A 15,242-nucleotide genomic window follows, 5' to 3' on the forward strand; every position below is an offset into this window, starting at 1 on the left:
TGGGTTCTTCTTTTGTGCGATGACATTCCTTTAAGTTTTATTTCGATCATATCTACACCATCTCAGGAGGCGATTCAGTTACATCGACTTTTTTGCTCCAGTCATTCGTGCTGATGGCTTTCATGTATTCCGGATACGTCAGTAGGCCGTTTTGGTCCAAGTCGGCATAGGCGATGAAGTCGTCGATCACGTCTGCATTGAAAAATTAAAAAATATTAGGTACTTGCATTGCATCCTATCAGCTCCAAATTCAATTTCGAGCCGATTGGAATACATATGAAACATTCATTGATTCGTCTTAAAAACGGGAGGAGAAGGCAATTGAGCGGTTCCACAGAAAATGACGACTTTTTTCCCAAATTTCATTTTTATATATTTTGATTTAGATGAAATTTTGCACATGCTTTCTTTATGCCCAAAAATGCCTTTTTGCATCATCGTTTCGCCATTTTGACTCTAGCCTTACTTTTGAGAAGGGCCTAAGAAAAAATTCCTTAATAATTTTCAAAAAAATATAACTTAGAAAAGGTTTGTCCGATCAGTTTGGTATCTTCCGCAAAGGTTTAGGTTATTGTTGAGACTATCTGGAACAAAAATACACTGTAAAAAAATATATTGTATGTTTTTATACTTCGAAAATAAAGCTTAAAAATCAATTTTCTCAAAAATCGTATTCTTGATTTTTTTTTGTTTTTTTATATGTTAAAGTAGACAACAAATAAAGTCTTTTGCACAGTGGGAGATGGAGAAATCATGGACAAAAAAGTTATGATTTTTTAAAACAAGGTTAATTTTTAAAAATGGTCATAATAAACTTTTTAAATGTTTTTCAACTCGATTTTATGAAAGTACGCAGAATTTACAACAAAAAAGGTATACGGGAAAATCAACTAACTTTTTTTTTCTTTTTTTTTTGTAAGGCACTCCGTGCTCGTGGCCACTACTGTGCAGGAATCAGTTGATCTGTAGCTTCATAACCGATACAGATCTATTTTTAACTTATCTATATTTACATCTACACTCTCTCGTACTCTTTTTACTCTCACACCGAGCAGTTAGGAGAGAGCTCTGCTGTTAGTTAGAGGCTAGCTGCCTGCGAAGAGGGTCAGTTTGTCTCAGCCACCATCTGATACTGACGGAGGATGGACGTGCTCCCTAAAGCACGGCCCTCCGTGAGGAGTCCCCTGGTGGCTGGGCGGGTTTTTTTGTGGAGGGGCTGGGAATCGAACCCATGACCTTCCGCTTATGAAGCGAAATCGTAATCTCAAGACTACAGACCCCCTAGGCTAACTTTTACCGTTTTAAAGATACAGCGATTTTAATACAAAATTATGATATAATTTTCAATTTTCGATCATTTTCGTATGTTTTTCGAGGCTCATAAGTCTAGAAATTTGTTCATTGTCTGAAAGAGCAGTTCATTTTTGACTAAAATGTTTGAAAAAAAAAAAAAATAATGATTTGGTAATTTTTCATGGTATGAGGCGAAATAAAAAATGTGCCCTGTAAAAATGATTTATTTTTTTTTTTAACGAAACACAACTTCAACATTCAAAATTTTGATATTTTGATATGTAATTATCAAGAAAATATGGAACGAAATGTTAACAAACTTTATACACGGCAACGGAAGCAAAACAAGTACTGAACAAAAGCGGCGTGCATTCTACTATTGGTCCGAGGGCAACCACTGGACTAGATGAAAATATCAAGCACGCGGTTATGCAATTTTACGAGGATGATGAAACCAGTTGAGCAATGCCTGGTCAGCGTGATTGTGTAACAATTAGGAAGGACGAAAAACGCCAAGCTGTTCAGAAAAGGCTCCTGACTACCACATTGCGAGAGGCCTACAACCGATTCCAGGAATTGAACACTGAAATACAAATCGGATTTTCATCCTTTGCTAAACTTTGGCCTAAAAACTGTTAACTCTTAACTAGCTCGGGAACTCACAACGTTTGTGTATGTACCATTCACGAAAATGTGAATCTCATAACCCACAGCTTACACAGCTTAAATACGGTTTATCTAATGAATTAAAAGTGTTTACAGATGGTTTGACATGTGAAAATGCAACAGTAGATTGTTTTTTACGCTGATGTTAAAATTGCATTGACACAATTTCCTTAGAAAAAAAGTTATTAGAAGAAATGGATGAAAAATTTGTTGATGAAATTATTTTTGAACAATGGGTCACAACTGATAGATGCGATATAGAGACGTTCACAAAACAGAAGGAGGAGTTTGTTTCCTATTTCATTCAAAAGTTAGAAAAATTGATACCACAGAATGATTCCAAGTAACAGCACCAAAATTTGGTAAATTTTTTAATTCATTTTTTTCTATTGAGCTGAAACTTTGCACAGTTTTCCAGTTCCATCTAAATCGTCATTTTCCGATATCAAATCTTCAAGTTGAGTCACTTTTCAAAAAGGTGTATGTGAAAATGGTTCAAAAATATTCAAAAAGCTGCACAGCAAAAACGGTTCGTTCGATTGTTAGACAACTAAAGAAACAAAGTTAGACAACTAAATAAAGATTCCAAAAAAAAATACACACAGTAAATTTTTTTTTTTTTTGCATTAAAAAACATAATTTTTGACACAAAAACTCAAATATCTCAAAACCGGAACTATATCGGAATACCAACGTAATTTTTTGAGGGAAAACGGTCCATTATATTAGCTATCTACCATAAAAATTTGGTGATGGTAAACCAATAAACAAAAAAGTTATGACATTTCAAATATTTCACAAATTTGACACTTAGTGAAAATTTTTTTTTTCCATTGTTAATTTTTTTTAGGACCGCAGGTAGTGCTTCGAGAAGCCCAAGCAGGACAGTTCGGTTTTGCGTCGTCCGATTGATTTAGCTGACGGATTCGCGCGTTTTCGTTGCCGGAGAATTTTTTCCCCCTGTTTTGGAGCGTCTTGCTGGGTAGTGCTTTGTGAAGCCCAAGCAGGACAGTTCGGTTTTGCGTCGTCCGATTGATTTAGCTGACGGATTCGCGCGTTTTCGTTGCCGGAGAGTTTTTTCCCCCTGTTTTGGAGCGTCTTGCTGGGTAGTGCTTCGAGAAGCCCAAGCAGGACAGTTCGGTTTTGCGTCGTCCGATTGATTTAGCTGACGGATTCGCGCGTTTTCGTTGCCGGAGAATTTTTTCCCCCTGTTTTGGAGCGTCTTGCTGGGTAGTGCTTTGTGAAGCCCAAGCAGGACAGTTCGGTTTTGCGTCGTCCGATTGATTTAGCTGACGGATTCGCGCGTTTTCGTTGCCGGAGAATTTTTTCCCCCTGTTTTGGAGCGTCTTGCTGGGTAGTGCTTTGTGAAGCCCAAGCAGGACAGTTCGGTTTTGCGTCGTCCGATTGATTTAGCTGACGGATTCGCGCGTTTTCGTTGCCGGAGAATTTTTTCCCCCTGTTTTGGAGCGTCTTGCTGGGTAGTGCTTCGAGAAGCCCAAGCAGGACAGTTCGGTTTTGCGTCGTCCGATTGATTTAGCTGACGGATTCGCGCGTTTTCGTTGCCGGAGAATTTTTTTCCCCCTGTTTTGGAGCGTCTTGCTGGGTAGTGCTTTGTGAAGCCCAAGCAGGACAGTTCGGTTTTGCGTCGTCCGATTGATTTAGCTGACGGATTCGCGCGTTTTCGTTGCCGGAGAATTTTTTTCCCCCTGTTTTGGAGCGTCTTGCTGGGTAGTGCTTTGTGAAGCCCAAGCAGGACAGTTCGGTTTTGCGTCGTCCGATTGATTTAGCTGACGGATTCGCGCGTTTTCGTTGCCGGAGAATTTTTTTCCCCCTGTTTTGGAGCGTCTTGCTGGGTAGTGCTTTGTGAAGCCCAAGCAGGACAGTTCGGTTTTGCGTCGTCCGATTGATTTAGCTGACGGATTCGCGCGTTTTCGTTGCCGGAGAATTTTTTTCCCCCTGTTTTGGAGCGTCTTGCTGGGTAGTGCTTTGTGAAGCCCAAGCAGGACAGTTCGGTTTTGCGTCGTCCGATTGATTTAGCTGACGGATTCGCGCGTTTTCGTTGCCGGAGAATTTTTTTCCCCCTGTTTTGGAGCGTCTTGCTGGGTAGTGCTTTGTGAAGCCCAAGCAGGACAGTTCGGTTTTGCGTCGTCCGATTGATTTAGCTGACGGATTCGCGCGTTTTCGTTGCCGGAGAATTTTTTCCCCCTGTTTTGGAGCGTCTTGCTGGGTAGTGCTTTGTGAAGCCCAAGCAGGACAGTTCGGTTTTGCGTCGTCCGATTGATTTAGCTGACGGATTCGCGCGTTTTCGTTGCCGGAGAATTTTTTCCCCCTGTTTTGGAGCGTCTTGCTGGGTAGTGCTTCGAGAAGCCCAAGCAGGACAGTTCGGTTTTGCGTCGTCCGATTGATTTAGCTGACGGATTCGCGCGTTTTCGTTGCCGGAGAATTTTTTCCCCCTGTTTTGGAGCGTCTTGCTGGGTAGTGCTTTGTGAAGCCCAAGCAGGACAGTTCGGTTTTGCGTCGTCCGATTGATTTAGCTGACGGATTCGCGCGTTTTCGTTGCCGGAGAATTTTTTCCCCCTGTTTTGGAGCGTCTTGCTGGGTAGTGCTTTGTGAAGCCCAAGCAGGACAGTTCGGTTTTGCGTCGTCCGATTGATTTAGCTGACGGATTCGCGCGTTTTCGTTGCCGGAGAATTTTTTCCCCCTGTTTTGGAGCGTCTTGCTGGGTAGTGCTTCGAGAAGCCCAAGCAGGACAGTTCGGTTTTGCGTCGTCCGATTGATTTAGCTGACGGATTCGCGCGTTTTCGTTGCCGGAGAATTTTTTTCCCCCTGTTTTGGAGCGTCTTGCTGGGTAGTGCTTTGTGAAGCCCAAGCAGGACAGTTCGGTTTTGCGTCGTCCGATTGATTTAGCTGACGGATTCGCGCGTTTTCGTTGCCGGAGAATTTTTTTCCCCCTGTTTTGGAGCGTCTTGCTGGGTAGTGCTTTGTGAAGCCCAAGCAGGACAGTTCGGTTTTGCGTCGTCCGATTGATTTAGCTGACGGATTCGCGCGTTTTCGTTGCCGGAGAATTTTTTTCCCCCTGTTTTGGAGCGTCTTGCTGGGTAGTGCTTTGTGAAGCCCAAGCAGGACAGTTCGGTTTTGCGTCGTCCGATTGATTTAGCTGACGGATTCGCGCGTTTTCGTTGCCGGAGAATTTTTTTCCCCCTGTTTTGGAGCGTCTTGCTGGGTAGTGCTTTGTGAAGCCCAAGCAGGACAGTTCGGTTTTGCGTCGTCCGATTGATTTAGCTGACGGATTCGCGCGTTTTCGTTGCCGGAGAATTTTTTTCCCCCTGTTTTGGAGCGTCTTGCTGGGTAGTGCTTTGTGAAGCCCAAGCAGGACAGTTCGGTTTTGCGTCGTCCGATTGATTTAGCTGACGGATTCGCGCGTTTTCGTTGCCGGAGAATTTTTTTCCCCCTGTTTTGGAGCGTCTTGCTGGGTAGTGCTTTGTGAAGCCCAAGCAGGACAGTTCGGTTTTGCGTCGTCCGATTGATTTAGCTGACGGATTCGCGCGTTTTCGTTGCCGGAGAATTTTTTTCCCCCTGTTTTGGAGCGTCTTGCTGGGTAGTGCTTTGTGAAGCCCAAGCAGGACAGTTCGGTTTTGCGTCGTCCGATTGATTTAGCTGACGGATTCGCGCGTTTTCGTTGCCGGAGAATTTTTTTCCCCCTGTTTTGGAGCGTCTTGCTGGGTAGTGCTTTGTGAAGCCCAAGCAGGACAGTTCGGTTTTGCGTCGTCCGATTGATTTGGCTGGCGGATTCGCGCGTTTTCGTTGCCGGAGAGTTTTTTCCCCCTGTTTTGGAGCGTCTTGCTGGGTGGTGCTTCGAGAGGCCCAGGCGGGACGGTTCGGTTTTGCGTCGTCCGATAGAGTTTGTTGACGGTTTCGCGCGTGTTTTCGTCGCCGGAGATTTTTTTTTTTTCCCTTTGTTTTGGAGCGTCTTGCTGGGTACGTGTTTGGGAGGGCCCAAGCAAGACGGTTTGTTTTCGGGACGCCAAGAAGTTTTGCTGTCAGTGTCAGTTTTGTGTTCAGTCGAGAATGGATGGCCAACTGGTGAGCATGCTTATGATAACACATATTTTCTTGAAAGCGTAACTTTTATGTAATATTGGGGCAAACTTTGTATGGTTTGTCACTATAGGTGTCGGCATTGTGCTTTTTTCTTGTACAATTTGAATATACATGTGTTTTTCTCTTTTTGACATTATTGAGGGTTATCCTTTGAATTGTTCGACATTGTGAATGTTGACGTATTTTCTAAAACTTCTACCATATCGAGACGAGATGCACAGTGGTACTCATGTGTGATTTTCGAACGGGCTATGTGTGGTTCGTCACTGCAAGTGTCGGCATTGTTCCTGTTTCATATAAGTTGAAATATATACATGTAATTTTCAGTTTTCGTCATTGATAGGGACGTCTTTTGAATTGTTCGACATTATAGATGTTGACGTAATTTTTCCAAAAACTTCTCGAGACAAAAATACAAAACTAGCTTTGAATACAAGTCGTGTATTTCCCCCTTGTCCATGGATCGCATCACCGACCAGGGGTGACTCCCAGATCTTTTCCTTCCTCACTAGTGAACACCCTTCCCGTGGTGATTGTGGGGATGCAGAGGTGTTCTCGGTCTCTGGAGGCAACAGTCGTTGCACCCTAGCATTCCTTCCCCATCCCAACTGACTGTAAGGACTTGGCCGGCGCCGTTGTTGATCAATAATGTTAGATCTGCTAGAGTTGCACTTCGGGAGTGGGCGGAGGCTCCCATCCCTTATTCATTTGGATCGTAGTGCAATTCTTACCAGTTCCGATCAGTCACGGAGTGGCAACCATTGACATGTGCAGTCAGTTTGTGCTGTGCTATGCTATGCTATGCAAAACACCCCTTTCTTTTTACCTTTATTTTTGTAATAAAAAAAACTTTGAATGGTTGGACACTACAAGTGTAGACTTCCGAAAGGTTCACTTTATTCAACAAACTTTGGATGGTTCGTCACTGTAAGTGTCGGCATAAGAATAGGAGTGTTAGGAATGTTTCATTTAGGTATTTGTTCAACAAACTTTGAATGGTTCGTCACCCCAAGTGTCGGCATAATCATGTTTATATCTCACAAATAATTATTTATCATGGTCTAATTGCTTATCAAAGTGAATCCTGTGACCCAACGATCCTCCCCATTAACAAACATCCCTCCCAGTAACCTTTGTGGAGATGCAGAGGCAAACACGGTCTCCAAATAGCAAAGGTTACACACTAACATTCCTTCCCTCAATCCCACCTGACTGCAAGGACGTGGCCGGCGCCGTTATTGACCCTGTATAAATAGAGGCACTGAATTATGCACACTGAAGAAGATTATGGCCAATCCCAGTCAAACTTCTAGTTGATTCTTTGTGCATTTTCACTGACTTCGGTCAATCACGGAATAGCAACCATTGATATGTGTAGTCAGTCTAAGCTAAGCTAAGCTAAGCTAAGCTGTTAATTTTTTTTAGGACCGCAGTTTGTTGCTGAATTTTTTGTTAAGGGTACCACATGAGGTTAACAAGTTGTTTTCATGATATTTTATTTAATTATTCATAACTATTATAGCATCTATTAGAAAGTTAGACGCGATCCAGTGTTGTGATCTAAAGTCTTGATAGTGTCATATTTTTTATTGTACGTAACTGAAGAAAAATTCTCTCAATAGTGTTGAAACCTTTTGATAAAAGAAACCTATAAGAAATCTAATATTGAAGACAAAAGCTACAAAAAAAGTTTTCTATACAGGTATACGACTAGTTTACCTGCAAAAAGTTTACCTCGTAGAGAACAAGGCGGGTCTATACCCAGGTGATCTAGTATACGTAAAGCAGGTCGGTTTTCTCGGCGCTGGTTTTCTCCACAAAGTTAAAATCTGATTACATCTGGGTATAGACCCGCCTTGGTAGAGAATAGACTTTGTTAATCATATTTGGGAGAAAGCGAGTAACTTCAACAACATCAAAAACATGATAGGTACATACCATGAACATACTCACGAAAAAGCTAAAAATATACTACCACTATGGTTATAAAAGATTTAATGGTAAAATTTTTCTTCAGTCAAGCAAACGACACCAAACTAGCCAGTAAAAACTTAAAAGTGATTTTGTTTATTAAAATCTAACGAGCAACATGAGTAGTCGCTTTCTCAACTGTTGCAGGCCGTTTGCAGAAAAAAAGTGTTCGAAAGAGCTATGAAATCTCACCGAAAGCACCATAGATAAACTGAAAGCGGCTGGTTATGCTCCAATGTCTACATTGAATACAAATTTACGCATTTGAGTTTTTGCGACAAAAATGATGTTTTTTAATGCAAAAAAAATTTTTTTTACTGTGTGTATTTTTTTTTGGAATCTTTATTTAGTTGTCTAACTTTGTTTCTTTAGTTGTCTAACAATCGAACGAACCGTTTTTGCTATGCAGCTTTTTGAATATTTTTGAACCATTTTCACATACACCCTTTTGAAAAGTTAGTCGTGACTCAACTTGAAGATTTGATATCGGAAAATGACGATTTAGATGGAACTGAAAAACTGTGCAAAGTTTCAGATATTTTTGAAATGGTCGATCAGAATCGACTTGCATGCCTCCGTGGAATCCCTCCACATGATTTAATTAAAAAAGTAGTCTGCATTTTTGAAAAATAAAAAAAAAAAAATAACTTGCAGGAAAGAGAATTTGTAGCTATATGTGATTTTTCAGAAAATTACACTTTTGTACTTCAGGATGAAGTTCAAAGTCATCACTGGAATGCGCAGCAAGCAACTATTCATCCATTTGCGATTTATTTTAAGGAAAATGGCATGCTCAATCATTTAAGCTTTGTAGTAATTTCCGAAGATTTGCGGCATGATTCTACATCCGTTAACTTATTTATCTCAAAAATGGTTAATTTTGTACACCAAGAAAAGCACTTAAATTTGAACAAGCATCCCGACTAAGGGTACATAACAAAATTATATCAGCATATGTTATTATGTTATAAATTTTTTTCGAACATATGTTGTTACAAACTTGATGCAGGATGTTGTTAAAATAACTAAAATTATAACAAAAAGTGTATGAATAGTAACATAAACATAACAAAATGTGTTTTAATTCTATCAAAAACATATCAAACCATGTTATAATGTTTTATACAAAGTATCAAAATTATAATACTGTTCTATATACGATAATATTGTATGTTATTGAAATGCATAACTATCTATTTATTTTGTTATAAAGTTGTTAAAAATGAACAAAAAAATATCTTCAAGAGAAATAAAACACATTATGTTATATTTCTGTTTAATTATGTTCTATGATTAACGGAGCCTAACAAAATTATATCATATTATGATATGCATATCATATTCTGATAAAATTTTATTATATTTTTGTTACAAGCCTCTAGTCGGGATCACAATTTAAAAATAGAAAGAACTTTTATAGTCTTTGCCAATTTAAGAAAAACTATTATATAGATGTTGAATGGTATTTTTTTCGCAACATCGCATGGCAAAGGGCCCTGCGATGCATTAGGGGGAACAATAAAACGCATGGCTACAAGGGCTAGTCTAGCTCAAGAACGTGAACATCCCATCAAAAATGCCAAGGAATTATTTGATTGGCCTCAAAAGCGAAAGGAGGAGCAACTAACACAAATTTTCTTTTCTTATGCAACTACAACAGAGTATGAACATATCAAGGAGCAGCTTAATGAACAATATTCGAAAGCAATAACTATTCAGGGAACACAAAAATACCATTCATTTATTCCAGTTTCCGTACATAAAATAGAAGTTGGGCAATTTTCAAACTGTAATGATAGTAAAAAAATTGTAAACATTATGAAAAAGTAAGAAATCTGTATCAAAATAGGACGCTCCATCACTGTATAAGAACATGAAATAGAAATGCTTTCAGAAAAAAAATCTTTTTTTTTATCAACTCGAAAAACATCCGAAAACAACCAAAAGTTGTGAATTTTCAGTAAATTTAATTTTAAAATCGCTGTATCTCGGAAACGGTAGCTATTAGTAAAATTTTCTCATATACCTTTTTTGTTGCAAATTTTGCGTACTTTCATAAAATCGGGTCGAAAAGCATTCAAAAAGTTTATTTATTCTTCTCTTCTTCTTTCTGGCGTTACGTCCCCACTGGGACAAAGCCTGCTTCTCAGCTTAGTGTTCTTATGAGCACTTCCACAGTTATTAACTGAGAGCTTACTATGCCAATGACCATTTTTGCATGCGTATATCGTGTGGCAGGTACGATGATACTCTATGCCCTGGGAAGTCGAGAAAATTTCCAACCCGAAAAGATCCTCGACTGGTGGGATTCGAACCCACGACCCTCAGCTCAGTTTATTTATACCAAATTGAAAAATCAACCTTTTTTTAAAATCATAACTTTTTTGTCCATGATTTCTCCATCTTGACCCACTGTGCAAAAGACTCCATTTTTTGTCTACTTTAAAATATTAAAAAAAAATCAAAAAAACGATTTTTGAGAAAATTGATTTTTAAGCTTTATTTTCGAAATAAAAAATATCGCAACATGTTTTTTTACAGTGTATAGGGGGAGATCCCCCAGTGCCGGACAGCACCCAATACCGGACAAAGTCGAAACATTGAGAAATCATGGTCCAATCAATATGGTGTATTAGGAGAAAAGGAAGCTATTATGTAGACTAATGTTTGCGTAGAATAACACATGCTTGAAATATGCATGCCTTTTTAAAAAAACTGAAAAGTTTGAAAATCTTTAAAAAATTGACGTATCTTCTTAATTTTGAGCCTATTTAGTAATTGTTTTGAATATGAAAAAAATACTCTGGATCTCGCAAGCATGATCCAACATAATCCTAATATGATAGTATGAATGTATTTTGTACCATAATTGAAGTAAAAATGGACAAATTACAATTTTGGTTAAGCACCTCCTGTCCCTCAGGATCATTATATGATAACTTTGTAATTATTGCTTCAGTGTCTCAAAATACTTTCATTTTTCATGGGTTTCGTCGATCATGGTATCAAACATGCAATAAAATTAAGAAGAATGAACATTCAGAACAACATCGTAAAATGTACTATTTTTCATCATATATGAAAGAGGTTTTTGATAGGCATCTTGTAAACTAAGAAAAACTCAAATTATTCTTGTAAATGTTGCAAATGCATTGAATTGGTAATTATAAACTATTCCTTTAGTGTACACATTCAATGATGTTCAAATTTACAGAATTCGAGGCATTTCCAGATCGTGTCCGATATTGGGTGCCACCTTTCAAGATCGATCAATTTGGTACTAAAATACATCATCAAAACGCAATGTCAAAATTCACATATATAATTTCAAATTTATTGTTGTACACTATAAATATGATAATCAGGCATTGCAGATTTCGCTCTCATTTGAGTATGAAGCACGATCAAAGCAAGCAAAGAAAAACATCCCATCTGTTGCGGTCCACGATCGTCATTGTATCGCAAGGTGTAACAAGTCTGATAATTGGAAGCGGCGAGCGAGAACCCCAAAGAGAGAGCGATGATAAAATCAATGTTTCTCGCTTGTTCACCGTTGGGGATAGGTGTTTTTATTCACTGGCACGATAAACAATCCACGAACTTTCAATAGCAATGGTGTCCCCCAGGCTTGGAGCATGTTTAGAGGGGTTTTATCATGCACTACTATCCCCCCAATCTGATCAAAGTTGTAGCAGTATACGATAAGCAATCTCTCATAATGTGCAGCATGTTATGATAGTTACAGAGAGCGATACGTGAGAGATTCTCTCAATTTTCTCAGGCTTCAATCCCTGATGATAATATTTATCATAAATGGGTAACACGAGTCCATAAAATCAATATTTTTCGAATTATGAATTTTGTGGCTCAAGTGTCCGGTACTGGGGGATCTCCCCCTATTTTTTTCCAGATAGTTCCAACAAAAACCTAAAACTTTGCGGAAGACACCAAACCGATCAGACAAATAGTTTCTGAGTTTTAATTTTTTGAAAAATGTTAAGCCTTTTTTTCTTAGGCCCTTGAGTAAAAATGGTGAACCAATGATGCAAATAGGCATTTTTGGGTATAAAGAAAAGGGGCCCAGATAGCCGTAGCGGTAAACGCGCAGCTATTCAGCATGACCATGCTAAGGGCTGTGGATTCCAATCCCGCTGGTCTAGGATCTTTTCGTAATGGAAATTTTCTCGATTCCCAGGGCATAGAGTATCATCGTACCTGCCACACGATATATACATGCAAAAATGGTCAATCGGCAAAGAAAGCTCTCAGTTAATAACTGTGGAAGTGCTCATAAGAACACTAATCTGGGAAGCAGGCTTTGTCCCAGCTGGGACGTAACGCCAGAAAGGAGGAGGGGGGGGGGGTATAAAGAAAGCATATGCCAAATTTCAGCCAAATCAAAAAATACAAAAGTAAACCGATATTTGAATTCAAATGGAACCGCTCAATTTCAACGCTCTCGCGATCGTCCCATAAAAATGATAGGGCAGGATTTGCCGAAAGAAATTGAAGAAAAAAACGTTTTTCTCAATTAAGAAACAAAAATCTTAAAAATAGGATTTCTTGATTGGCTGTAAGCCCATTCAGAAATTATCAAAAATTTTGAAAATTTTGTACTTCACATGCCAATTTCGGGCTTAAAAGAGCAAAACTAATTGCGAAAAAGCTAAAAAACTTACAAAAATTTGCTTTGCAGTTTGAAAGCACGTGTAATTTTAACCTAGGGGTAACTAGTCCAATTGAGAATCAAGTTACTTAGAACTTCGAAAGCATCCTCAATCAAGAGAACGTTTCAGAAAATTTGTGGGAGACTTATTTGGAAGAAGTGAAAACTATTATTTAAAAAAAATCTAAAATACGAAAGCCCCTGGCGATGATGAGATTTTTTTATATCTTCATCAAGAAACGTCCAAGAAGCAGCTTATCATTCTTGTTTGATTTAATTAACAAATGTTTTCAGTTGGTACCTCTATTTTCATAACAAATGGAAAAATGTCAAGGTTGTATCAATTTTAAAACCGGATAAAAATTCTTATAAAAAGTTCCAACAAATTCTAGACATAGAAAAAGCATTCGAAGGAGTTTGATTGTAAAATTAGAAAAAAAACTTTGATTTTCCTTCATACATTAGAATAACCCAAACTTGTCTATCAAATCGTACACTTTAGATTTGTTATTGAAATGAATGATTTTGTTTAAATAGTTTTGTTTCTGATGAAACTTATAAAATATTAAAGTAATGGATGTTATGACGTTTTGCAGAACACAATTTTTTATATCAGTCATTGAAAATTGAACTTATTCTTCGAAATTCTTAATGGGGCAACCTGTAAACCTCGTGTTTAGCGTTTCCTTCAAATAAAAGTTCTTATTTAACATACTTAGCTACCATTTGCAGTTTGTAGTTTTCTGACTAAGTGCAATTTTGAAAAAAACACTTAATTGTCCGTGAGCTTGAACTAAAATGTAAACAAACCCATCTCACCAATAACGGAATTATCGTTCGGCTCGTCTTCGTCCGTGCTCGGTTCCAGCCGGTGGACGTGGCCATCGTTGTGATGTGTCGCTGCGTGCAGTATTTCCAGCCCATCCAAGTGGTCGTTATTGTCGGAATCGTGCAACTTGAAGAAGTAGAAGTTCTTCTCTTCGTCGGACATGTTGGCCAGTTCCTTTCCGCCGAACGAGAATTGCTTCATGTCTTCCTCGATATGGCTGAAGTGGGAATGTTGTTATATTTCTTTCATAAACATGAAATTGTGACACGTACTTGTCTTGAGCACGGAGATGTTCATCCAGCTTCTTGTCTCTGGCAGAAAAATCTCCCTTTGGATGATGAGGTCCTTTGGCAACGGCGGAGTTAAATTTATCTACAACGAACAGTATGTTGAGAATAACTACAGCAAGTTGAAACATTGTTGGAAGGATGTATGTCAATAGTGTCGACACGGTGTGGAATGTTGGACTAGAAATGAAAGCACCAAAACGGATTCGTTTGAAAACAGTGATTTCCGTATCACGGATCGATTTTCGTCCTGACAGATGCCGCACATGCGCAATAGCTGTCGGTCGCATTTCTTGAATATGATAGAGGCAAATAAGTGAGCATACTACCAACATACAAACAGTTGATCGTTTTCTAGCAATATTTAGATTTCAGAGTTAAGTATAGGTTATGTTCGCCATCCAATAAAATGCAAATGAATTGCGTTGGTTATGTTTCTGAACAGAGAATAAAGGAAATGTGGGAGCTTCAGTGTAATCCCAAATTTTCAAATGTTTGAACCAATGTTGTTATACTAGATTTACTATTACCAGATCAGCTCAGAAGTATCTATAAACGTCAATCTAGTTGTAGTGAAACGTTTGGGCGACTAGAGAAAATATACACTTTAAAAAATATTGTTTTTAATGATGGAAAATTAATAAAATAAAGTTTTAAATTAAACAAAAACACCATTTTAGATATTTTTCTAATTTCCACCATAGAATCTTAATTGCAATCAGATGTTTGTGGCAAAGTTTCATGATAAAGATTTTTTTTAAGCTTTACAGAGAACCTTCAGAGGGCCTTCCTTAGCCGAGTGGTTAGTAAAGTAAAGCCATGCTGAAGGTGTCTGGGTTCTATTCCCGGGCGGGCCAGGATCTTTTTGTAAAGGAAATTTCCTTGACTACCCTGGGCATAGAGTGTCATCGTACTTGCCAAACGATATACGAATGCAAAAATGGCAACTTAGGCAAAGAAAGCTCTCAGTTAATAACTGTGGAATTGCTCATAAGAACACTAAGCTGAGAAGCAGGCTCTGTCCCAGTGAGGACGTAATGCCAAGAAGAAGAAGAAGGCAATGTTGTAAAATTTGTTAAATTTTGTTCAATGATTGATTGATTAAATGTTTGACTTATGATTAAGATTATGATTATCTGAAATTGATGAAATCTGAAAACGTAGCTTAAGTTTGAAATCTTGAGCGATACCACAAGCCAGACGCTCGATTTGTTAATAATAGTAGTAATGATGTCTAACGGGCTTGATTCTTGACTGCACCACAGATGAGTTTATCACGAGCCGAAATCTCATAAACCAGATGCTGATCAACAGCTCAGCAGGCTTCTGGCTATGAAGTGCTCCTCACTAAGCAGGTTTGGAGGAGCTCTTACCAGCTCGAAAGCGAAAATAGAATGAAACCGAATCCGGCGAAGGAAGCATGCTTTAA

The 15,242-nt window shown here is 38.7% G+C and overlaps 1 protein-coding gene across 1 annotated transcript; it reads right to left on the reverse strand.

Moving 5' to 3' along the window:
• Positions 1 to 10: 10 nt before the first annotated feature.
• LOC5563803 (multiple coagulation factor deficiency protein 2) lies at positions 11 to 14,069 on the reverse strand. The gene is made up of 3 exons (XM_001648036.2): positions 13,799 to 14,069; positions 13,517 to 13,743; positions 11 to 192 (listed from the first exon to the last, which is right to left on the reverse strand). The coding sequence occupies exons 1-3, from the start codon at positions 13,942 to 13,944 to the stop codon at positions 53 to 55; spliced, it is 513 nt and encodes a 170-aa protein (XP_001648086.1). The 5' UTR covers positions 13,945 to 14,069; the 3' UTR covers positions 11 to 52.
• Positions 14,070 to 15,242: the final 1,173 nt, after the last annotated feature.

This window comes from Aedes aegypti, chromosome 3 (genome assembly GCF_002204515.2).
Source record: "Aedes aegypti strain LVP_AGWG chromosome 3, AaegL5.0 Primary Assembly, whole genome shotgun sequence".
NCBI lineage: Eukaryota > Metazoa > Arthropoda > Insecta > Diptera > Culicidae > Aedes > Aedes aegypti.

What these genes read in the sequence shown, in the direction of transcription:
- LOC5563803 (XM_001648036.2), bottom strand. Translation starts at nt 13,944, where the DNA reads ATGTTTCAACTTGCTGTAGTTATTCTCAACATACTGTTCGTTGTAGAT. An exon ending in CATCTCCGTGCTCAAGACAA is followed by an intron (nt 13,744 to 13,798) that starts GTACGTGTCACA and finishes TTCCCACTTCAG; the next exon opens with CCATATCGAGGAAGACATGA. An exon ending in GAACGATAATTCCGTTATTG is followed by an intron (nt 193 to 13,516) that starts GTGAGATGGGTT and finishes TTTTCAATGCAG; the next exon opens with ACGTGATCGACGACTTCATC.